Consider the following 25,956-nt stretch of genomic DNA (forward strand, 5'->3'; position numbering starts at 1 on the left):
GAAACCTTTCCGTCATCACATCCACTAGCATTGAAGCACATTAATATTACAAAGACAGATAAAGCAAGTGTTTGATTTAAAGAGATACAAGGTTCAATCTAAATTTTATCTGCAGGCAAATTTAACTGGATCTTAAATCTTACTTCAAATTCTTATCTTTCTTTTCAAGAAACACAACTCACCACTCCAGATCTTAAAATAGAATTTAAGGTGAAGGAATTTCCATGAGCTGCTGCTAAATGAGCTGCAGTACATCCTCTAATATCTTTCTCAGCTACACTAACACCATTATTAATCAGGGCCTGAACAATTAAAGTCAAGATTACTTTGATGTAAAATGGTAAAGATCAAGCTAACATTCTCTCTTTTAACTACTACCAAACCAACAGCACAGAATCATATCAACAACTAACTAGTTTGCGATATCAGCCTCTGCACGAAAAGTAAACTTGTCATTTACCAACCAGCCATCTAACATTCACTTAACAACAATTGTGCAACATCACATTTGACATTTTAGGTGGAGGAAGTTAACAAAGAAACTAAAATATTCAGATAAAATAGATAATTGTTGCAGTTATATAATATAACAATACCGACCTGTACACAGCCATCTTGACCTCTAATAGCTGCTATATGAGCTGGGGTCCAACCTTTAGGTGTTGTTACATTAGGATCAGCACCATGCCACAATAGCCAATGTATACACTGTAATAAATCAATCATTTTGAAATATTTCTTATCCTATTGATATTGAATTAATTAATCATTATCAAATACATTTACTTGCCCGTAATTCACAATTCGCACAATTTTATGGTACAATTTCATCCATTTACTGTAAGACTTACTTTTTGTTGTTTGTTTGTTCCATTGTAATCAATAATCTCATATTATATTCTGATACTAATAGCTCTCTCAGATAAAAAAAATGAAGATATTTACCTCAAGTGATCCGTTATTACAAGCTGTATGAAGAGGAGTAAATTTGTCTATTTCTTCAACTTCATTTAAACTGGCGCCATTTTTAGACATATACTCTAACGTCAATACATCTCCTTGTTTTACTGCTTCATGTATTGTCTGAGGACGTTGTGCAAAAACTTTGCCTACAATCAATTAAATTTACAACAAAATATTCTGATGGAATGTTTATTAAGTATGTGGACCTAGTCTTATTTGTTGCCGCTGGAAAGTCTTCTTACACAAAGAATAGTCTCCATAAAAGATAAAATAAACATCACATATCTACTACTGACTGGTGCCGGTATTTATTATGTTGTACATAAGATGAAATTGACAACATAAACTAATGTTAAACTAGTCTCAATTCGATGTTCAATTTCAAAGCAAAACAAGCACCTGTCTCATCACTAAGAATATCCTCGGCCTCATCACTAAGCTAAGTGACTTATTCATCGTAACTATCAATCTTGCATGTAATTTATCATTACTAAATGGCTTATATATATATACAAATGAAGGCCATAACTCACCAGGCATTTTCTTGTTTGATTTAGACATTCATTTAGAAAAGAAAGCAGAACAAGCGAGAGTAAAAGTTATTTTTCAAGTCTCAAGTTCTATCTTGTTTGTTTTTGTTTACATTGTAGTCAATCGCTCTGCAGAAAATGAAATGAAAACGAAAAATTGGATGATTAAAAAAGGAAATTAATTGATGATTAAAATTTCGACTATGGGTATCACGGTTTCATTACATCTATCTTTTTGATTAAAAAGTTGTGGAAATAACGACGATAGAAAATAAAAACAAAAATAATATTCAATGCGGCGGTATCTTAAGGTCAAGGTCGAAAATGTTTATTTCCGTTTTGAATTAACACGTGCATGTCCAATTGTCGGTTTTTCTTTAAATTGTACGTGTTACTGTAAAGCTGACATTATGACAAATAACTGCAGTCTACCCTCAAACAATATGAATCCTCCACCACCATGCATGTCAATGTCGCCAAACTTTGCCCACCCTCATCATGGATTTGGACCACAACAATATTGGCACCAGTTTTATGGTAATAATGGTCAGCAACAATTCTCAAATCACCCACCAATGCAGTCAATGTCACACATTCCAAACTTGATGCAAATGACAGGGGGCTTTCAAAATATGAATTCGAATTGTAAGAGGAAAGCAAACAATATTTGGTCACAGCAAAGTCAGGACTTAGATAATGACAGAAATGGAATTGGAAGAGGACAAAAATTCATGCAAGGTAGACAATTTCATCAAAATCAATCAAAATGGAATAGATATGGTTGCCAGAATGAAAATAATAGGAATCAGAAGAAAAGCAAAAACCAACAGAAGGTATATGATTTATGTGATAATATAGAAAGTATAAGCTTACATAGTTACAACATCAACGTTCCGAAATTGAAATTGTCTCAAAAGGTAGACTTGAGAATAAGTTCTGCAGTCCAACTTCAGTAAGGACGCAGACTGACAATAGGTCAGTTGTCTGAAGATCGCATAGCTTGAAACTCTGAGTAACATGTTTTAGGTTCTGTTTTCATATTTCTACAATTGAGCACTATTTTAACAGTGAGAATTTTTTGTAATATTATATGTACCTTGGTATAATAATTACCGTGTATCAAATGAAAGAAATAGATACTATAAGTATAATAATACATCTAATCATCACTTAGAATTGTAGTTGTTTAGAAACGCATATGCATTCTTGGCTCAACAAGTAACCTAGGACTAGCATATCAAAGTAATATGGTAGTAATAATATACCGGACATTTTTATTCATTTCAGTACATTTTAATAATTTTTCCTTCAAAATCATCTATTTTTTTAAAATTCTATTTCAGAAAGAAAAAGTTGACAAAAGAGATTTAGCTGAAAATAATGTTTTTTATTGTGATGCTTGTGATAGAGGGTTTAAAACAGAACAGGTTTATACAGAACATGTTGACAATCATCAGAAGGCAAGATGCTACCATTAGTAAATAAGTTTTTCCAAATGTTATATCAAAGAACACATGGTCCAAATGTTTCAACCTCTATTCAAAAAACATTATAAGCTTGAAAAATTCAATTATTTTTTTTGCTCTAAGACGTGATTCTTACAGCTTTTATGTTTATTTCAGTGCTCATATAAAGGATGTTCATATGTTGCTGCTCCTAAATTGGTAGAACTTCATTGTAAACTGGTAAGTATACTTTAAGTATAATGTAGTAACTATTAAATATGAACCTTGTTGTTCATTCAGATTAAATTGAAAAAAAAATGAAACAACCTCTTGGCTTTGGTCTTTTTGTGATTATCAGTACCCATTTACAGCTGGTGGACTTAAATAATTAGGAAAGGTGACTTATTCGCCAGACTTTCACATCAGGATTAGAAAATTAAATACCACACTTCCTTGATACCTGTATGATTTTATTTTCCTAGCAACATAGAAATGGATATGCTAAAAAAATTTGGTCCTTGGAATCAAAAGAAGATGTTGAAAATTGGATCAAGGCTAGAAAGAGGTAATAAAAACTTTTTTATGTAAAGATTTTGTGCAGATGAATGAAATAAATTATATGAGCTTTCTGATTGCCATTAACTTTCTGGTAAAGGGTATTATTTTGACTGGTTTAATAATCAAATTGACCAGAGCTCATGTTGCTTAACATGTGTTTTGGATACAAAATCCTCATCAGCATCATTACTTTTTTTTTCAGTAATTACCCTACTGCTGCCAATATTACCAAAAAGAAAACGTTAAATACTGAAAAGATCCAAAGGGGTGAGGTTCTTGAAACAAAACAATTTGGGTAAGTGTTGACAATACTTTTTCAAATACTCATCAGATAATTCTAAAATTCAAGACTCTAAGACCAAGACAAAATGTAACAGTATCGGGAGCTAAGTTGGCATCAGTCATACATTGCAAGTTATGTTATACTGTAGAAACATCTGTTCATGTAAAATGTTGTCATTTCTTTTCTTAGAAAGATGAAGGGAAGAGGGAGATATGATAAGAGAAATGGAAATGGTAACTGGAAGAGAAAGCATTCAGATAGTCCTGATTGTCAGGATAATAAGAAAAGGAAGACAGATTATGAAAAAGTACATATTAGTATTGTTATCATAAATGTAATTTTGCTTTTTGATTCAAAATCAGTTAGGATATGTTGACTGTCAGGAGTGTGAACATGAAGAATTTATTTCTAGCCTTGAAGGTCAATAACATTTGAATCTTATGCTTTATTTCACTTTCACAAATGTTTTTTCTGTAAGATTTGTTTCATTGGTCAATTGCTATAAATGTTTCTGTTTACAGAATGAATCTTTAACAGATAAGAAAGAAGATGAAGCTATCCGAGTTGACGATCCTCTTTCTATATTAATACATTCAGCTACACCACCAATCAGCAAAGATTTAAGTAGGTTTTATTTCTACCATGATTTGTGCATTGTATTTTTGGATGACATAAGTCACATTGATTGTCAGAGCATTCTTTTTTACAAAACTCATATTTTTACAGAATTCATCACAGACAGTGAGTATGTGTGTTGTTTACAACTTGAAAAATAACACCAAATTACTTTATTTATAGATGCAGAAAGTAATAATGATACATCAGAGAAACAGTCTGTAGGGTTAACATCTATATTAACTTGTTATGGTAGTGATACAGATAGTTCAGGTTTGTTATATTAGATACATCAGAGAAACTTTTTTTTTATATAGTAAATGGCCACCATTAAGAACTTGAATCTGAAACTCTATAAATCATAAAGGATTATATCCATGATAAAATTTAACTCATTACAATTATAGATCATGATGAAGAAGTGACAACAGGACCATCAGATGATAAACAGATAAAAGAAATTCCTACAACAATATATGGTAAATGTATAGACACTATTGAGAATAAAACTGCTACAGCCTGTAAAGCTGATGATATAGAAAATAAAGAACAGAATAAAGAAAGTGGTAATTCGAAAAGGAAAAGAAATAGGAATAAAAAGAATGCTACTTATAATAATGAACCCAGGAAAAAGAAACCATCTCTACTAGAAATGGTAGGTGTTACTCAGTATCAGTAGAATTGGAAAGATAATGCACACTTTTTATACGCCCACATTAAAATGTGGTCGTATATTGTCGTCGCCCCTGTCTGTCCACAATTGGCTTGTGAATGCAATAGAGACAACAGTTTTTATCTGATTTGAATGCTATTAGGTGTGATCATTTATATTGATGAGATCTTGAACAAGTTTGAATTTGACGATCTTTCGATGAACTGTTTTTGAGTTATTGCCCTTGATTTATCAAAAACGCATTAAAATTTGTTTGTAAACACAATAGAGAGTACAGTTTGAAAATGCACATTTTTAATTTTTCTTATTTCAGTTATTGGCAAAAGAGATACGACATGAAAGAAATGTTATTTTACAGTGTGTACATTATATTGTTAAAAAAACTTTTTGAAGATGGAAAATCTTAATATCATTCAAATAAACAAAAATAAACTTTATCATAATGTTATTTCTTAGAAATACAGAAAAAAATGGATTGCCCCCAACCCTGAAAAAATTCTGATAACCCACCAATTCCATTACTGCAATTAAACACCATACAATAGTGCCCCTCTGGAACTATCAAGTCTGACTACGGGCCTGTTAGTCAAGGCTGTATTTCATCGAGATTCAATAAAACAAAATTGTTGTGCAAGAGATTGCCAATAGCAATTGATATGGGACACCATATTATTATATCACAATGATGAATTGTCTGAATGTAAAACGGATATAGCACGAGTAATTGACTACGAATCGTAGTCGTCTACATGTAGGCCTTACCTTCCAATTGAGCTTAATTTCCTCTATCGGATTCCAGCCAAACTCGCTTGAATTTTAAATCTTTTAAGTTCCTCGAATAGTTGAAAACTGCTCCAATAGCTGGTAAAGCAACCATACAGAATGCTTATACATGTAGTTGTACATCTGTGTAAGGCCTTACTATTTATACACCCACATGAAATGGGTGGCGTATATTTCCGTCACCCATGTCGGCTCGTCCACAATTGCTCGTAAACACACTACAAGGCATAATTCGAAAAATAATTAGTATGAGTTATTGCCCTTGTTCTTGAAAACTCGTTCAATTTTAGCTTGTAAACACAATAGAAGGCACAATTCTTGACGGATTTTGACGAAACTTGTTGTGTTTATAATCACCAAAGGATGAACCATATCGAAAATCAGAAAAATTGAAACTTATTAAATATTAGTTATTGTCCTTGTTCTGGAAAACGCGTTCAATGTTGAGCTCGTAAAAACTCCAGAAGGCACAAATCTTGACCGATTTAGATGAAACATGAAATGTGTAATTATTAATTACATAAGAATGAACCATATCGAAAATCAGAAGAATCGAAAAATAATTAGTATGAGTTATTGCCCTTGTTCTTGAAAACGAGTTCAATTTTTAGTTTGCTGTTCTGAAAAACGCATTCAAGTTTTAGCCTGTAAACACTCTAGAAGGCCCAATTCTTGACAGATTTTGATAAAACTTTGTAATATCATTCAAAAAGTTCAAAAGAAGTGTATGACTGAAGGTTGAATATATCATACTGGTGATTGTTACTGTATTGCCAAATATATTTATTTAAAATCAAAGCTGCCAGTGGGCGTATATTACCTTGCCTGGCAAGCTATCTTTACTTATTCCGAACTTCCATACACAAATATCAGATGAAATATCAGATCAAAGCTAATGACTGTACTGATATAACCTAATGATATTGAAAAACAGTGATCAGAAGACAGATGTCAATTGTGTACCTCCGAAACCTTTTATGATTTTATAATTTATCTCCGTATTTGACCCCCGTTATCACATTTTAAATGGAGACAGCAACACTTTGCTCTTGATTATTTGGCGTAATGTACAGTAATGGCCTTATACAATGCACAAAAGAAAGAAGTTTTAATACCAGTAATTACAACCGCGCCTTCCCCATTTATTATGTCATGGGTTTATTTCGTTAACTTAGAGAATTCATTTCTATTAATAATTTGAAGAAAAGACAGTGTCGATTTATTTTGTATAATTTGAAATATCTGTATCATATTCTGGAGAGTTGAATCAAGTGGTCCATGGATCCGATGTATTGTATCGGCTTGAACTCTCCTTTATATTTACGATTGTAACAAGAAAATACTTTTGGCAAAATGACCATCACCTACTCTATTGATCTTTTTCCAAAAAAACATGTTCAAATCACACATCAGTTCACACATATCTAATAAAAGATACAGAGCTCAATAAGTTGTACTCGAATGATTTATGACTGGTGTAGGTCAAATTGTACATTATTTTATGATTAGGTAACACTTGTAACACAATGTCTACAACTCAAGTCTGTCATTCAACATTTACTGTCCAGTAATCATCATCAACAATACATAGACTGTCATTAATCCGTTCTTTCTTATTTATGTCCCTTAAAGGACTATAATACTGACCACTGGAAATTTCTGAATTTAGTACACACGAGGAACTCCGATATGAAATGTAGCATAGTTTGATACAGTCAGTGGAATTAAAGTATAATCACAATGAGGTTCATAGATATCCAAATATTGGTCATTCTTGGCTCAATGTTATGTGTTGCTACTATGGTAATTACGTCTACTAAAGAGGTAAGAGGAAACAACTTTCAACAATTGTTTTCAAAATTCGCTTTGTTTTTATACTAATCATATTCGTTGTTGAGATAGTGCTAAATAAGTGAAAAATAGATAAGTATAATGGACATTTTCTCTTTGAATATGATCTATATTTTGGCTCCAACTTGTTTACTTGTGTCCCAATGAAAAGCTTACACAACAGCCAGTACCAGAAAGCGTATTTTAAAGTGGTTCAGACATATCTCTATGGATTCCGCCAACGATTCCTGGTTTAAGATCAATATTCGAGCCTTTGTTCACTTCGCTCATGGTGCTCATGGAACTCGCTTGATCACACTGTTCTTCTACTTTTTTCTAAAACTGCTCAAAACACTTTGGTCACATTTGTTTTCACAATAGCATGAACCAGTAGTTCAATATTGACACCAAATAGAAGATATTATACCGTTTAAATATTTATTTTACTATATATAAGAGATTGTTTTCTTAAGACACTCGTTACTCTTGCTATCTCAAGCAATTGTCTTAGTTAAGTATGAGTGAAATTCGTAACAGATAATCTTATCAAACCGATCTGCGTGTATAGTGCACTACCCTTTGAAGTGTTTGCCAAAATAGAAGGCACACATTATGAAAAAGCATTTGAATATTTCACCAAAGGTTCCCAAATCAACATTGACGATCCGCCACTTTGTAATTGGTCGATATAAAAAGGTGATAATATGGAAGACCTTACCCCACATGGTAAAATCGTATTTATGTCACAATATTCTTGTTGCTTATATTTATAATTGTCTTCTGCTGTGGATTTCAAATTATAATTAAACTGTAACCTTTTAAGGTACCATGCGAGATTTTACCTAATGGTGTAATAGCTATTACTGGTGAAGGTCCAAATGGTAAAATCAAGAGGTCTGAAGAAGCTACCGTAATTAATAGGACTATGTGTACTATACCAGTCTATTCACCAGTTGTAAGAATAGCTCAGAAGACCCTAGATCAGGTTTTTGAAGAATCAAACATCCCTGGTAGGTTGGTAAAATATTTCCCAAATTACCGGTAAATGATAGTTTAGCCAGTTTTATTTCCTTCTTCCCTAATTCTGACAGGACTAATAGAAAGGTCATTCACTTTTCTAACATTCAACTATCGTATGTAATCCTTGGTAAAAATTCAATCGACAAGACGGTTTTTCTTGTCAGCCATTCGACCTTCATTAAGAAAGGGGGGAAATTGAGTGGGTGCATTATCATGATTTCAAATTATTCCCAGTAAGAATAATAAACGGGATACAAGTTTTATCCCAATTTATCAAAATTAAAATAAAACTGTTTAGTACCAAAGATAGGTTACATTTTTAGTTGGTTACTAAGATGCTGTTGGTAGTCTGTAGTTATAGGATAACGACCATCAGCAACCAGCGCAAAAATTTCAAAAGCTTTATCGAAACACCAATTGCAATTTGGTGACACATGTTGTACTAGAATAAGTCCATATAATATCTTATTCTGATTATAATTGAAATTTTTGTTTTAGTTACAAGTAAGAATGATACAGTAGGAAAGAACGAATCTTTGTGTAATGGAGTTATGCTTGATTTAGATATGTGTTTATCAAATCAACAGGCCTCAGTGTTAGCAGTTGATACACCAGCGTAAGTAATCGTAAGAACTCTGAGAACTCATATATACCATTTGTATGTTTCGCTTCTCAAGAAATCACTGCATGTGTTGTGTTTTCGAAAGTCAGCACAAAAGCCTTGAAGTCTGGTCATTCCATTTTGCTAATCTGTTGGCTGCGCATGATAGTTCTGATAAATGACCATCTAAATATTACCATAATATGTCATTCTTATTGTATCTCTATGTTACCGTTTTATTATTGTTTATTATTATCATTATTTCTGTCTTGTAGTAATACTGGAAAAGGAAAAAGTAAACGTCTGATAAGAAAGAAAAGAAAGATTGTTAGTGATGTTACTGCTAGATGGCCAGAAAATACTATTCCTTATGAAATACACGAGTCCGACTTCTGTAAGTATCTTTATTTCAGAACAGAATTTATTGGGGGTTAGGTTAGGTTATTTACTGATTCTATTTTCAAATCTTAAAATAAGGTCTGCCAATTTGTGGCTGCTGTCTACACGTCGCGGGAGAATATTCACTAATTATAGATTAGTTTAAATGCTGTAATTCTTGTTAAGGATCTATTGTGGTGGTTTTCAGAGGGATTTTGTCACTTTTGTGACAGTTCTAATGACTAACACCCAGAGGGAGATGTCATGTTCAATGAACGAGCGACAATTTGTTCAACATAATTAGGACATTAATGTCATCATTGTTAACTCTAAAATTTCGGACATTACTTGATTTATGGCCATTTATAAAATGTTGCACATATTTATGATGATTATGACAACGTGACAAATTCTCTCGTAAGACCTTTAAAGGTAGCTTTAGGGGTCTTAATTTGTCATACATGCTTCAAAATAGGATCGAGGATTGTATAAATTCTTAAAATCGCGTGGTAATTTCAGCGTACAAGATCCAGTAGTGAAGTTCCAAAGGTTAAATTCGCGTTCTGCGATCTACAAAGTCTACGGTTAAAATTAGATAGGAGATAAAACACGTAAAAATACTTTAATTTTATAAGATTAGTGATTTCTACATAAGAAATGACCACGCGGTTTTAAGAATTTATACAATCAGATCTGGATCCTATTTTGAACCAAATACAGCGCCATACAAAAGTAGGTTATCTGATGAATTCTCAAAATACATAAGCTCAGTGCACTATTTTAGATTGGTATACATTTGTATATTTTTACTTCTACGATTGGTGTTTGTTTCATATATTCTAAAAATGGCTTTATCTTTATGTTTTTCTATATTGTAGCCATTATGGAACTTAAAACTATTATTGATGCATTGACAGAATATGAAATGAAAACTTGTATCATCTTTAAACCTGCTACCCCAGAAGATAAAAATAAGCTCGTGATAATGGGTGGTCGGGGGTAAGTATCAAATACAAATACTCATAAATGGTGCTTTTATGTTACGATATATAATAAAATTGTTTTTTTATACACCTACATGGAATTGTCCTTATGACAACAATGAATATTTTTGTACTTAAACCATATAAATCGACCCATACTTCCACACTCCTGTCAGTACGTGATTTAAGTCAGTAAATGGTAAGGATATGAAGTCGTTGACTATCTGAAATCTTCAACAACATCTTTTCTTTTTTTCTAGATGTTATTCAAATATAGGAATGATAGGCGGAACTCAGAGGTTGGTTTTAGATAGAGGCAACTGTAGGAAGGCAAGTTAATTTAGTCGGTGTCGATGTTAGTAGGTCTGCGATATAAAGAGTAGTATCGCAGTCACAGAGTTATATTATAAGAACAACTTAATGTGCATTATGTACTTGTACGTATTTTTGTCAGAGGTTGCTCAGACGCTCCAAGTACTGTATATTATATTCATCTAAAACCTGGTAAAAGTAAGCATGTTCGGAATAGATATATGTGGCTGATTAATGAAATGATGCGCTGTAGACTATTTTTCTACTCATTTATACTCATGGGAGTATCTTACTTTGTCAGTAATTGTCTAGAGTCTGAAACTCTCGATGCTTGTTGTTCTTTTTGCAGAGGTTCAAATGCCAAATAAACTTGTTTTGTTTTCTTCAGAAAAGAGTCATTATGCACGAATTAGGCCATGCTATTGGTATGGTACACGAACATCAGCGATATGACAGAGACAATTATATTACTATTGTCAGAGAGAATGTACGCCCAGCTGTTTTAGATCAGTTTAAAAAATTCTCTAGGAATGTGGTAGATATTGGTTCAGTGCCATATGACTACCTGTCTATTATGCATTATGGTAAAAGTGTAAGTAATTTGTCAAAGTTGTTTTAATACTTCGAAACATTTTTTTGATGTGGATAATCGTTTTACTCTGATTAATGATAAGGTTAGCTGAAACTGAACTGTGTACGCTGTTAATTCTGTGAAACAGTGAAAATATTTTATTGAAAGCTGTTAATTCTATAGAACTGTAAATTATTCAAATAATTCGGACACAAAACAATCGACAATACTTCAAATATTTTCTCTTCTCAATATGATTTTGTTATACTGTTACTAGAGTTAAATTTCCTGACAATTGTTATCATTCGATGTAATTTGTTGGCTATTTATTTTATGGCCGAGTCAATGAAACCTCAGTAATGTTTTGATATTGATATATACCTTAGCTGAACACAATAAAATGTTTGTTTTCCAGTTTTTCTCTGCCGATGGATTTAGTACAACAATTCGAACAAACAACCCTAATTATCAAGATTTAATTGGTCGAACCGAACAACTATCGTTTATTGATGTAAAAGCCGTGAATTTGATGTACAGATGTAATGGTGAGGAAGAACAGCCTGAATATTAACAATTTTAACAGGTAGAATTTGAATTGAACCATTGATAAAATTAATAGGTTTCCTGGACTAGAGACCGATATTTGGCAATTTTTTTGAAGACTTATTCAATTCAGATTTTGCTACATATGTCATTTGTTGAATATAATCTTAACATCTTACTATCATCGTATAATCACCTTCATTATTGTACTATAACAGCATCAGAAACCTGGTCTCATATGATATATATTGGTATAGAAAAACAACAATTGTATATATTCATCAGTTGAACTTACCACTTACCATGACTAAAGAATAGAATCTCTATATAAGATGATATTAAACTAAACAATTATTGAAAAACGCTTCTAAGCTTACTTAGATTTATTGGTTAATAGAGGGATTCTGTTGTATAGTTATGACACCATATAAGTCCACTGATGAACAAAGACTCATTGTTAATTTTTTTAAAAATTTGTGTGGCCATCATAAGAGTTTAACATAGATTAATCAATTAACCAGATTTACAGTGTAGAGAGTAGGCCTAATCCTGATAGCGGATAATAAGCTCAATAAAATTTAGACGACAGAACATATTTAATATGATGGGCATCAAAATTCTGACCTTGGTTTCGAATCCTGTAAGCTTATATTGTGTTTTGATTTACTATATTTGTATTCGTCCTCATCTATTTATCTGGGCGTAAATTGTCGGCACCTGTGTCCATCTGTCGGTTGTCCGTTCACATACGTTCTAGAATTTACTGTTTTTCATTGGTTTTGATATTATTGAAACTGCTACAGTTTTAAAAAGATTCTGATGACATTTGTATTTGTATAAAGAAAGGTATATGACCAAATAGGAAAGATCGAGTGTGGAAATTCTCGTTCCACAAACCACATGTCAAAGCTATTTTGACGTGATCCACTATCCACTATCTTGATGTTTATATTTATTTGAATATTATAATCATATTTGATATACAACAAACTGATCAATGTAAATTAATAACAGTCCGTATTAAATTAAGGCTATATTTTATTGTTTTTCAGCCCGATGCCCTGATGCTAAAAGTATTCGATGTCCTAGTGATGGTTATCAAGATAAATTTTGTGTATGTAGATGTAGTGATAGCTCAAAATGTGGAAAATCTGCCGGTTATGGACATTCTTATGGAACACCACTCGCTATAGCATCAAAGAATGGTCCATATTATAAAATCCAAAGCCCAATCCGGTCCGATATAATTCAAAGAGCACCACTGACTCGGGCACAAATTGAAGCTCTAAATGGACCACAGACTCAACACCAGGAAGCATTTATTCAGCATCCAGATTTTCACCAAATTGTTCATCAACCGTCTTTCTTTCAACCATCATTTGGAAATATTTTATCGCCTTTCCAAGAACCATTTTTTCAGCCACAACCATTTGATATTTCGACTAATCAACAACCGTTTTATCAAGTGTCAAATCCCAAAACAGTAAACGTGCCTGTGCAATCACAAGTGGCACAAGAATCCGTCACTCCTCAACCCGACCCACTGTCATCTACCCAAAATATAATCAATGATTCAAATCTGAACCACAATAAGAGTGTACAGAAAAGTTTAATTCTAGGTGCACAAAATCAAGAAACTGCTGCCACGCCATCAAGCATCGACATCAATGACCAATTATATACGACTGATGCAGCATCTCAACAAGATATGTTGGCAAATTTAATGACCTCAGGCATTGGATTTGAAGTTGTGGTTGGTCCACAAGATAACATGACACCAAATGATCTTGTGTTAGATTTGTCACAGATTAGTCAAGATCAACAACTGTTAATCCTTCAACAACTGCAGCTCCAACAAAATGATTCCATGTCAATCTCAAGTACAAAAGCCACTTCAAAACCCGAACCTTTAATAATGACAACGCCAACTATAGCTTTGCTAAATGAATCAACTTCAGTATCAAATTACTCCAAACCTAAACTACAGTCAGCCGTAAAAGAAGCATTAGAACAGATTAAATTAGGGTCGAGTGTTATACAACAACAGCAACTGGAGGCACAACAGCAGGTGCAGCAATCAAAACAACAGAAAAAGCAACAAAATCAGAAACAACTAAATAAGCAACATCAAGCAATCCAAGAAGAACAGCAAACAATCCAAGAACAGACTCAACAATTAAAACAGCAGAAAGGGCTAGAAGAACAAACCACAGTTATACAACAAGTAATTGGTACACTAATTAAAGAACCACAAAAGCACAAATTACAGCATTCACAGGAGCAACGACCTGATATAAAAACTGAGTCTGTTATACATGCAGACAAAGTACAAACGATTCTTTCAAATGATATAAAAAATCAACAACAAAAATTACACCAGCAAAACATGCAGCTTCATATTGACGTCCTACATCAACAGCAAGAAGCTATCAAAGATCAAGCCGGTTTTCAATCAACTCCACCAACATTACGACAACATAAAACCATCGTAGTGTCAACTAAGTATCAGGAAACACAAGCACTAACGAAACAAATACAGCAACAACAACAACAAATACAGCAACAACAACAAGCAAAAACCCACAAAACAACAACATTTTACTAATCCTTCACCTTCAACAGTTTTGGAGCAATCTAAGTCACCTCAACTTCAACCAACAGTACCAAAGCAGAAAAGGAAACAAACCATAACCACCATACAACCAACTCCAGTTCCGGAAAAATCACAAAAAGCTAAGCTACAAAAGTCAATCGTAAAACAAGGCGAGCAACAGCAACAAGAGATCAAGGCTGTGCAATGGAAATTTCCTTTACAACCTAAAACCAATTTTGAGTCAACAAAGTTTCCGAAACCACCATCGGCTGCACCGTTTTTACAGAGTAAGACTCAAACTAAAATGATAACACCGGCAATTCAGCCAACTATTGTTCCGGCACAACCACAAAGAATTGAGCTACAAAAGCTAATGGTAAAACGAGGTGACCAACAGCAACTAAAGGTCAAAGAAGTTCAACAGAAGTTTCCTTTGAAACAGGATACTTTTACTACAAAGCCAACCAGGTTTCCAAAACCACCATCGATTGATAGGCAAAAGAAATTGACCTCACAGCCACTTCTACATAGAAGCATTCAAACTAAACTGATAACACCAATGCTACAAGAAGAAGACCGTGAACAGCAATTTTCGAACAATAACGTAAGCCAGAATGGTCGACAACAACCTGTCACACAGGCACCTCCAGTAACAAAACAGTTCGAGGGTCGGAGCCAACGAAACCAAGAAGTACTACAATTAATTAGTCATCCAAAGCAAGTTAAACAACAGAACATACAACTTCCAAAACAACTATCAACAGAATCCCATTTAACATACACACATCAAGTAAGAGAACAACAGCAAACGACACCATTGAGTCCAACACGATCACAACAAACACAATTCCATCAAGCTAGTCAAAGCCAAATTAATAGAAAACAAATGCACCACCAACAGAAATTACAAGAACATGGCTTGTCCAGTTACAAAAAGAAACATTTTCAACATGGTGCAAATGAAGCACAGCAGATTATATTGCAACGACAAAAACAAAGACAACAACTTTATCAAAAGCCCGAGCTTCAACAGCAACAAAATCGACAACAACATCAACAACAAAAACAGCAACAGAAACAGGAACAACAACAACAAGTTAAACAGTCTGTACTAAAACGAGTGTCCGATAGTAAGAAAATGCCAAAACAGAAGAGACAACCAGCAAGACAACAATTTCTCCAACAACAACGACGTCGACAACATCAGCAACGACAACTAAAAAGACAGCAAGAACAACAACAAATACAACAACAACAACAAGTAATAAAACCAGAACTAGTACAAAAACACCAAGTACTGCGACAACAGCAACCATCTGCAAAAAAACGATTGTCTGAAAGTACAAATATGTACAGACAGCAAGCAAACCAACAATTTATTCAACAAAAACGACAACAACAAAAACAAAAACAAAAACAAAAACAATTACGACAACAACAAAATGTACGAAAACCAAAACACGTACAACAACAGAAACCATCTGAAATAAAGCGATTGTCCGAGAGTAAGAAGATACCACAGCAGTACAGACAACAAGAAAAACAACAATTTTTTCAACAACAAGTACGAAAGTCACAAGTACAACAACAAAAACCATCTGAAAGAAAACGATTGTCCGAAGGTAAGAATATGCCAATGCAGAAGAGACAACAAGCAAGACAACAATTTTTTCAACAACAACGACAGCAACAACAGCAACAGTCTGTAATAAAACAATTGTCCGAAAGAAAAAATATACCAACGCCTCAGAGACAACAGTCTAAACAACATGTTCAACAACAACCACTAAGAAAACCTGGGTCGTCACATCTATCTACAAGACGTCCAATGAAACAACCAAATCATCAGCTTTTGAAGACAAATTTCATTCAAAACGGAACCCAACAGCTCCAACTTCAACAGCAATCTAGACAATTACAGCTCCAACTTCAACAAAAGCAATTAAAATTACAATCACAGAAGAAACAAATTGAACTTTTGCAAAAGAAACAATTATTGCAATCTAAACTACGTCGGCATAAGATTGCTCGTCAATCAAAATTGATTCAGTTGTCACAAGAGAATAAATTTAAAGAAAGGTCTTCTAAACCTAACATTCAATATCCCAAGAATATCAGAAAGATGATTGATAATACAACAGAAACTCAGAAACATCAGTCTGCAACTGTAGTAGGTTCCAGCCAAAACCGTTTACAGACAACAGCAACCAAAAGCAATGGCCGTCCACAAATTAAGATAGAAATTCAGAATAGAAATCAACATAACATTCAAGTTAACTTGAAACAATCACCAAAGACTCATTTAGCCCTGGGGCAGAATAATATTCGTAAACCAATTGCATTCAGACAACAGGGAGTGGCTTATTCCAAACAAAATTCTATAAATAGACCTATTCAACTTAAGACTAAACTACCATCACCCATAATCACTAAAAATAGCCAAAATGGAAAACAAAGGAGGCTTGGGCGTGTGCTAAATCAGGGCAAATTTTCAACTCAAACTACAAAAAATCAGAAAATTATAAAACTGCTGCCAAACCGTGGAAATGTTAGCCGCAGAAGAAAACAACAGGTTAATACACGACCACAATTAAAGCCACTGAAAACAAACAATAAAGCCAAACAAACGACCACTTTACAGAAAAATCAAAGGACAGTTGCCACTCGCCCTCAATACAACACACGCAGTCAGATATCAAAAACAAAAACGGCTGCTGTAAAGGAAGTTAGTAAGATCCAACCAATTAAAGGTAATGTAGCACCAATTCAACAGAAAAAAGCAAATTTTAGCTCACAGATCAAGAGTAAACAACGCTTGCCTCAAGTAGCCAGAAGAAAATTATTAGTGCGTCTGAACTCTAGAAATCTTCAACAACAGCGATTATTGAAAACACGCACAAAGTCGAAATCTTCGAATAGAGTTGAGCAAAATAGAAATCGAAAAATTGGCATACTGAGAGTTCTAAAACCCCGTCCGAATAACAGAAGTAACACGGGACAACTATCAAGGAGTACTTGGACCAGAGGAATACAGCAACCACAACGCGGCCTTTGGGGATCTTTACCATTCTATGCTGTTGGAAGATATCCCTCAGAGAACGAATCAACTATGGCAACAGGAATACCCGAAGTTCAAATCTATCCCTCTGGTAATGATGCAAACGATATTGCAGCAGTTAGTTTGGGAAAATCAACTACAGCACTACCCAAAACACCACAACCCCTGAATGTTGTGAGGCTGACTACGGTTTAAATCATCTCTATCTTCCACCTTGTAATAATATGTCTCTATTATATATATATGTAAATTTCTAGATTTGATATACAAAATAAATGGTTTTTGGTTATTTTTTATGTTTTCCATATATACTGAGACCGTTGCATATAAGCTGTAAATTTGTATATTATAGATATAAACATAAATGACGTTCTTTGGGTCCAAATAACTTCTATCCCCAAAGATATTTTGTTTCGTATATTTCGCTCATTCAATGGAACTAATCAATCCCAACAATGGTGATTAATTGGACAGCTTCGCCATCCGTTAGACCAATCGAATCTTGATCCCAAAATTATCCGCGTTAGAATGTTGAATCGTCTTTTCTTAAGACTCTGTGATATATAGAAAAGACATTGAAAAGTTAACTTCATAGTTATTAGGTATTATTGCAGTAATTATGCGATTTTCGTACATTTCTTTTACTTTTGTTGACTATTTACATGTTTTCAAAGACCAAATCAACCTCTGAAAATGACGAGTCTCTCCTTTCAAGCTCTTGCTAAACCAAGCATTTTATCACTAAGAGTTGAATTGGCGAACGAAACGTAACGTATAAAATTAAATGTCGTCAGATCAAAAATGAGAAAAGTAACCTCGGATACAACATAAAACGTATCTCTAATCTAATTTTGGCGCTACTTTGTGTTAGCAGACATGACATGAACGGTTATATAATCTCTCTCTTTTACTCGTATCGATATAGAAAAGTAAAATTGTGAAAATATATATGGCTATTGTGTTATTGCACCCACCACCTTCCCCTTCTAACACAAACACTTATTTAATTAATTATGATTTATTTTCAATCTTGAATGTTCATTGGACTAATATTCTTCACCTTCGCCTTCGTCTTCTTCGGCCCCATCAACACCAACTTCTTCATAATCTTTCTCTAGAGCAGCTAAATCTTCTCTAGCTTCAGAGAATTCACCTTCTTCCATGCCTTCACCAACATACCAATGTACAAATGCTCTCTTAGCATACATCAGATCAAATTTATGATCGAGACGTGCCCACGCTTCAGCAATAGCAGTGGTGTTGCTCAACATACAAACAGCCCTCTGGACCTTAGCCAAATCACCTCCTGGTACAACAGTTGGTGGTTGGTAATTGATACCAACTTTGAAACCGGTTGGACACCAGTCAACAAATTGGATGCTTCTCTTGGTCTTGATGGTAGCGATTGCAGCATTGACATCTTTAGGAACAACATCACCACGGTACAACATACAGCAGGCCATGTATTTACCATGCCTAGGATCACATTTCACCATCTGATTAGCTGGTTCAAAGCAGGCGTTAGTGATTTCAGATACAGATAGTTGTTCGTGATAAGCCTTCTCGGCAGAAATAACTGGTGCATAAGTTGCCAAAGGAAAATGAATACGTGGATAAGGTACAAGGTTGGTCTGGAATTCGGTCAGGTCGACATTCAGTGCTCCGTCAAATCTCAAAGAAGCTGTAATTGAGCTTACGATTTGTCCGATCAGCCGGTTAAGGTTGGTGTATGTTGGTCTGTCGATGTCCAAATTACGACGACAGATGTCATAGATAGCCTCGTTGTCAACCATGAAGGCAACATCAGAGTGCTCCAATGTAGTATGAGTAGTTAAGATGGAATTGTAGGGCTCAACAACAGCAGTTGAAACCTGGGGTGCTGGATATATTGAAAACTCGAGCTTTGATTTCTTTCCGTAATCTACGCTCAGTCGTTCCAACAGTAAAGATGTGAATCCAGAACCGGTCCCCCCACCAAAACTATGGAACACCAAAAATCCTTGAAGACCAGTACATTGATCAGCCAATTTTCTTACTCTGTCTAATACAAGATCAATAAGTTCTTTACCAACAGTATAATGACCTCTGGCGTAGTTATTAGCAGCATCTTCTTTACCAGTGATAAGTTGTTCTGGATGGAACAGTTGACGATATGTACCTGTTCGTACTTCGTCTGAAATAATAAAAATAGGTAAATCATTAATAAATGATGTACACCTTGAACATGAATTGCATAATAATAAGTCAGATCATGGTTTTTAACTTGAGTCATCTAGAGTAAAGGAACGAAACGTCCTGATCTACATTTCACTTTTCAAATTGTATTTAGCAAAGGTGTAATGCAAACATTCTCAAAATAATGTTTGTTCAATACAGGCAGTTTTCATTTTTTAGTAACGCATAGCGGACCTTACTTACCAACAACACTAGGTTCCAGGTCTACGAAGATTGCTCTTGGTACATGTTTACCAGCTCCGGTTTCGCTAAAGAAAGTGTTGAAGGAGTCATCTCCACCACCAATAGTTTTATCGGAAGGCATCTGACCATCAGGTTGAATACCATGTTCTAAACAGTACAACTCCCAACAGGCATTGCCCATCTGACATCCGGCTTGGCCAACATGGATGGAGATACACTCACGCTGAAAAAGAAAATTGTACATGTATATACTTATTATAATATATAGACTGGCTATAGAAATTCCATTTTGATTTCTGATATTTTTACACTTCATTGTAATCTAGTAAAATGTCTGCCCCAGCCCCGTTATCATTATTTTAACCGATCAAAGCGAGTTATGTAAAATCCGTTTCTGCTTAACAAGGACGAATTTTGGGATAGTAAATTTAGTTGTAGGAACCGTTTTTGGTAAAAAACTATTAAGAGTACGATGAAGATGAAAAAAAAAAAAACACAGAAAGGAAACGAAATTGTAATGTAACTTTAATTGGAATTTCACACTGAAATGAGTTACTATATATAATTAAATTTGTTTTGTAAAATCAATATTCCATGATGATATCTGCTCGGCTGATGAAACTGATTATTATTAAAACAACGGTTCCTCCTAGCAACTAAATAACACATCATAATAAAGATTCTGAAGTCCACTCATTATTGTTCAATAATAAAACATGCTTTAAGTTGATGTGGTTCACAAGAATCAAATTGTTTTTTATTCACTTTACTAAATGTTTGGGTACTCAACTCAACTTCGTTGAGCATCAGCACCCAAATTGATCGATATTCTACATGCAATGATTTGAGATAGGATCTTTGCATTTTTCCGCCCTGCCATCACTGCATAAATCTCAAAGTATAATTGTTCAAAATCTGGATAAATAAATCAACAATTTGGCATGAAAAATTTGCGAGCCTTTCGTCATGCCCTACAAGATAATAATTGTTTCTAATCAATAAGCTGAATATTCAACCTGTGATCAGTGGAGCAAAACATATTTAGTCTGAACAAAGAAATGCTATAGCTATTATTTATATAGTAAACGTTAAATGAGCAGTAAGTCCACCAGAAATAGATAAAAAATAATTAATGCCTACTTACCATTTTTAAAGTCTTGGATGTTAGAGCTGGAGTAAAAAATTTGCTGAAATGAGATGCTGTTAATACAATGATCAACTGCAAAGTCTGTATTCCAACCAAACTGCAGCCAGCTATTTATATTTGTGATTTTATTATGAATCATTACCATGGTGACATCGATTCTTCTGAACGCCGACTTTAACGTATTTATATATTTATGATTATTGCCATATTTGGCAGATGGTTTATTTGATTATTTCCTAGATATGCTGCTTAGTTGCCAGTGGTTCCACAAAATGTTTACAAATACTGTGTATTGTCAAGAACAACTCACAATAACATCTTTAATCGAGAATTAAAGGAGATATATTAAATAAATGAATACTTTGCGAATATTTCATGAACAATACAACATATGAATGTCTTCGAGTGAATAGGAATATGAGGTTTGGAAATTTCACATTTGAAAAAAACAGAACATCCTCCCAGATATTGCCTGCGGAAATAACCACATTCCTGCTTAAAAATATCCGTAGAAAATTATATGATATTTGCTATTCATCAATCCCAAAACATTCTAATACCCCAGTAATATTTTGAGAGCTGACATACAAAACAATTGAAGAAATTAAATTCTATAAACATGGTAGTTTGTCAGTAAGACTAAGCTAAGGTTTGTCAATAATTTAAGCTAAGAAAATAGATTGTGTGATATCAAGATATTTAGAAACAATGAAGGTGCGTGTGACCCTTAATCAACCATATTTAAATATTTAATATGCCGTTGAATCTCGCTGTTGTTTCCCACATCAAAGATTCACAGAAAAATCGTCACAAATAGCTACATTTCTTCATTTCTGACATCAGCGCTACATCTACATAGCAACAATAAGTTATCACTGTCAGAGGGAGCCGCGGTGGTGGGTAGACACCTGCTCGCTAACCTGAAAGTCCAGAGCCCCAGCATAGATAATACCGAAAGATTTTTTATTTGATTCATGTCAGGGGGTCTGAAATGAAAAAAAGATGAGACAATAATACACTTTAATGATCCCTCCAAGGTTTTAAATCGAAAGAGATTAGGTTAATACACCTATCATGACGAAATTTTCCTTATTGCATATTGCATGACGTTGAACGTCTTCATTAGGCATATCACAGAAAACAGGCACAGAAAAGTGGGACGTAAAACTTTATTTCATTTCTCATTTTCGGCATAATTGTATTTGTTGCTTGTTAACTCAAACACTGTCTTTTTCGCAACACAATTCTGAATGAATTACTTCCCTTTAATGAATCGTGAGTAACATGTATTTTGACTGTTTCTACATACCTGTATGATGCTGTATAATCACGGTCAGTCCACTTGGGATAAAAATTTACTATTGTATAGAAGCATCAAGGAAGAATATTAAAGACTCGAAGGAGTATGAAACAGTGGTCATCAACGTATAATCTAAGTTAATATTTTCAGATTTCTATATGAACATTATACACAAAATTAATTTTTAGTTATTGACCCAGCATATGATTGATTAAAGTGACTAAGGCCTAACAAATGCAATCTTCCAAATCTACACCTATAATGATGTGCTACTACTTTCGTTGAATGAATGGATACACTTGTTTACAATTTTATTTTATTTCTTACAATCAATTTATTATGTAAAATAAACTTTAAATAAGAAACTTTTAATATTCATCATCTTCTTCGGCCCCATCGTCTTCTCCAGAAGCAACCTCTTCATAATCTTTCTCTAGAGCAGCTAAATCTTCTCTAGCTTCAGAAAATTCACCTTCTTCCATCCCTTCTCCAACAAACCAATGTACAAAAGCTCTCTTGGCGTACATAAGATCAAATTTATGATCAAGACGAGACCACGCCTCTGCAACAGCTGTAGTGTTGCTCAACATACACACAGCTCTCTGGACTTTAGCTAAATCACCTCCTGGTACAACAGTTGGTGGTTGGTAGTTGATACCGACTTTGAAACCAGTTGGACACCAGTCAACAAATTGGATGCTTCTCTTGGTCTTGATGGTAGCGATTGCAGCATTGACATCTTTTGGAACAACATCACCACGATACAGCATACAGCAGGCCATGTATTTACCATGTCTAGGATCACACTTGACCATCTGATTAGCTGGTTCAAAACAGGCGTTAGTGATTTCAGATACAGATAGTTGTTCGTGATAAGCCTTTTCAGCAGATACCACTGGTGCATAGGTTGCCAGAGGAAAATGAATACGTGGATAAGGTACAAGGTTGGTCTGGAATTCGGTCAGGTCGACATTCAGTGCTCCGTCAAATCTCAAAGAAGCTGTAATTGAGCTGACGATCTGTCCGATCAATCGGTTAAGGTTGGTGTATGTAGGTCGACCGATGTCCAAATTACGACGACAGATGTCATAGATAGCCTCGTTGTCAACCATGAAGGCAACATCGGTGTGTTCAAGCGTAGTATGGGTCGTTAAAATTGAGTTATATGGCTCAACAACAGCAGTTGAAATTTGGGGAGCTGGATATATTGCAAACTCTAATTTTGATTTTTTCCCATAATCAACGCTAAGTCGTTCCATCAATAGCGAGGTGAATCCAGATCCGGTTCCTCCTCCAAAGCTATGAAATACCAAAAAGCCTTGAAGACCAGAACACTGATCTGACATTTTCCTCATCTTATCTAGAACAGCATCTATTTGTTCTTTACCAACAGTGTAATGACCTCTGGCATAGTTATTAGCAGCATCTTCTTTACCAGTGATCATCTGATCTGGATGGAACAGTTGACGATAGGTACCTGTTCGTACTTCGTCTGAAATATTGAATATGATAGAGAAATCAATGAATGTGATTAAAAGCACAAAATGTCTTAATTTAAGGTTTTTTCTAGACAATATCGCCTTTGACCTGTAAATACTCAGATACAGAATTTAATAATGCTGGTAAATTTGTACTTACCAACTACACTTGGTTCCAAATCACAGAAAATGGCTCTAGGTACATGTTTCCCCGAGCCAGTTTCACTGAAAAAAGTGTTGAAAGAATCATCTCCACCACCGAGAGTTTTATCAGAAGGCATCTGTCCATCAGGTTGAATACCATGTTCTAAACAATACAACTCCCAACAGGCATTGCCCATCTGGACACCAGCTTGACCAATATGTACTGAGATACACTCACGCTGAAATAAGAGTATAACAAACTTTTAAAAAGATATTTTCTTAAAGCTCTTAAATTCAAGTCATTTTTTCACCAAATTTGAGCTCTACTATAATCAGCATTGTAGTTGGTTTAGCTAGCAAGGCAGGATAGACAAACACCCGGTGCCAATGTGCAACAGGATGTGGCAACTCGAACCCAAGTAATTCATTGGTAATTTTGTATATTTGTACTAATGTTTCGACAATATATTGTTTTGGATTTCAGGTTAGGTTTTGCAGTTTGGATTACAAGTACTTGGTTTATTTAATCATATTACCCCATTCTTATTTGATATACCAATTCCTATCACACCCTCCCCATTTTGACAATCTTGAAATTGTTTCATGATCTTAATTCAGAATATTGAGAAATGTGTATTTCGTGGTTTATTCTAGCAATTGCTATTAGATATTGGATATCAAATGAATAATACTTTGTTTGAATTATTGATTCAAATAGTATGGAATATTATGCTTTCACGATGAAAAATATTTTGATTTGTGTTAATACAGATAGCAACATTCTCTATGGTGACGTAGACAGAATGATGTAAAAATTGATTGGTTTTAATTGACTCTGTTGTTTTCGTCCTTTCATTTGTTTGATTTGAGTGTGCATCTTTCAGAGTTAGTGATGCGTGACAACACATTATCGATCCTTATCCTTTTGTCTTATTTTGTTTTTATAGTAAACTTATTACTGTGTATTGACCCTTCAAAGCCTTTCTCCTACAGTTAAGATTGTAATTGCTCTTGTTGAACAAAAGTCACTATGTACAAAAACACCATATATCTTATCTTATGTAATTTAAAAAAAAAACACGTACTACCGATCCAGACCCAAAAACGAAACCGAAATATGCATTCATTTGTGTTAATCTTCTCTTCAAAACAAAAATAAGTCACTCTTAATGTTAAACACCTCACATATGATCTAAGTAAATCATGACACGCATAATAAGTAAGAAATCGTTGCGACCCTCAATAGTTATCTACACGCGCCCGAATTTTGAAATTTGGATACTAATTTGGCTACACATCGGCACATTGATAAAAACAGAGATCACACGAAAACATATCAATTTTACAATGTCCTGAGTCAGCCAAATTAAAAGGACCTTTTTGGTGAAAAAAAAATTCGCTCATTTTTCTTTGACTTGTTTCTGTGGTGTTTTTTTTTCGACAGAACACCATGTTATTTATTTTTATCAAATTTATGAGCTATTGTCGTATCTATCACTTTAAAGAATCAATATAAAACAAAATTATTTAACCTACCATTGTGGCGAATTATTAAAGTCTCGACGATCTGTTATAGGCTGATGATGAAGTGAGGTTCATCCACTGCTCTGATGTTGCCAATTGATGGAGACATCCTTTAATAGCATGGAGCGTTGTAGATACAGTCGTTATGACAACCTCCAATAGCACCATCATAATATACAATTTCACGATCAGTCAATATTAATTTT

The 25,956-nt window shown here is 34.2% G+C and overlaps 5 protein-coding genes across 5 annotated transcripts; 3 read left to right on the plus strand and 2 right to left on the minus strand.

Moving 5' to 3' along the window:
* Positions 1 to 1,839: 1,839 nt before the first annotated feature.
* Positions 1,840 to 5,503, plus strand: LOTGIDRAFT_231177 (hypothetical protein). Its single transcript, XM_009052185.1, has 10 exons — positions 1,840 to 2,326; positions 2,837 to 2,953; positions 3,116 to 3,178; positions 3,421 to 3,503; positions 3,699 to 3,791; positions 3,969 to 4,086; positions 4,301 to 4,403; positions 4,578 to 4,667; positions 4,802 to 5,049; positions 5,381 to 5,503. The coding sequence occupies exons 1-10, from the start codon at positions 1,904 to 1,906 to the stop codon at positions 5,456 to 5,458; spliced, it is 1,416 nt and encodes a 471-aa protein (XP_009050433.1). The 5' UTR covers positions 1,840 to 1,903; the 3' UTR covers positions 5,459 to 5,503.
* Positions 5,504 to 11,362: 5,859 nt separating this feature from the next.
* Positions 11,363 to 12,116, plus strand: LOTGIDRAFT_113898 (hypothetical protein; the record flags this gene model as incomplete). The annotated part of the gene is made up of 2 exons (XM_009052186.1): positions 11,363 to 11,566; positions 11,961 to 12,116. Coding segments are annotated over 2 exons (360 nt in total), but the record flags the coding sequence as incomplete, so codon positions are not given.
* A 2,869-nt stretch (positions 12,117 to 14,985) lies between these two features.
* LOTGIDRAFT_231179 (hypothetical protein) lies at positions 14,986 to 18,027 on the plus strand (the record flags this gene model as incomplete). The annotated part of the gene is made up of 1 exon (XM_009052187.1): positions 14,986 to 18,027. One exon carries the CDS (start codon positions 14,986 to 14,988, stop codon positions 17,932 to 17,934), a length of 2,949 nt encoding a protein of 982 aa, XP_009050435.1. The 3' UTR covers positions 17,935 to 18,027.
* A 717-nt stretch (positions 18,028 to 18,744) lies between these two features.
* On the minus strand, positions 18,745 to 21,370 carry LOTGIDRAFT_213577 (hypothetical protein). Its single transcript, XM_009052188.1, has 3 exons — positions 21,302 to 21,370; positions 20,158 to 20,380; positions 18,745 to 19,912 (listed from the first exon to the last, which is right to left on the minus strand). The coding sequence occupies exons 1-3, from the start codon at positions 21,302 to 21,304 to the stop codon at positions 18,786 to 18,788; spliced, it is 1,353 nt and encodes a 450-aa protein (XP_009050436.1). The 5' UTR covers positions 21,305 to 21,370; the 3' UTR covers positions 18,745 to 18,785.
* Positions 21,371 to 22,900: 1,530 nt separating this feature from the next.
* LOTGIDRAFT_203680 (hypothetical protein) lies at positions 22,901 to 25,826 on the minus strand. Its single transcript, XM_009052189.1, has 3 exons — positions 25,763 to 25,826; positions 24,243 to 24,465; positions 22,901 to 24,096 (listed from the first exon to the last, which is right to left on the minus strand). Exons 1-3 carry the CDS (start codon positions 25,763 to 25,765, stop codon positions 22,973 to 22,975), a joined length of 1,350 nt encoding a protein of 449 aa, XP_009050437.1. The 5' UTR covers positions 25,766 to 25,826; the 3' UTR covers positions 22,901 to 22,972.
* Positions 25,827 to 25,956: the final 130 nt, after the last annotated feature.

The sequence above is a fragment of the Lottia gigantea genome, assembly GCF_000327385.1.
Source record: "Lottia gigantea unplaced genomic scaffold LOTGIsca_18, whole genome shotgun sequence".
NCBI lineage: Eukaryota > Metazoa > Mollusca > Gastropoda > Lottiidae > Lottia > Lottia gigantea.

Excerpts from the sequence above, each read along its gene's own strand:
- LOTGIDRAFT_231177 (XM_009052185.1), top strand. The coding sequence starts at position 1,904 with ATGACAAATAACTGCAGTCTACCCTCAAACAATATGAATCCTCCACCA. Across the intron at positions 3,179-3,420 it reads TAGAACTTCATTGTAAACTG|CAACATAGAAATGGATATGC; the intron begins GTAAGTATACTT and ends TTATTTTCCTAG. Across the intron at positions 3,792-3,968 it reads CTTGAAACAAAACAATTTGG|AAAGATGAAGGGAAGAGGGA; the intron begins GTAAGTGTTGAC and ends TTCTTTTCTTAG.
- LOTGIDRAFT_213577 (XM_009052188.1), bottom strand. Across the intron at positions 19,913-20,157 it reads CCTGGAACCTAGTGTTGTTG|ACGAAGTACGAACAGGTACA; the intron begins GTAAGTAAGGTC and ends TTATTATTTCAG.
- LOTGIDRAFT_203680 (XM_009052189.1), bottom strand. Across the intron at positions 24,097-24,242 it reads TTTGGAACCAAGTGTAGTTG|ACGAAGTACGAACAGGTACC; the intron begins GTAAGTACAAAT and ends TCAATATTTCAG.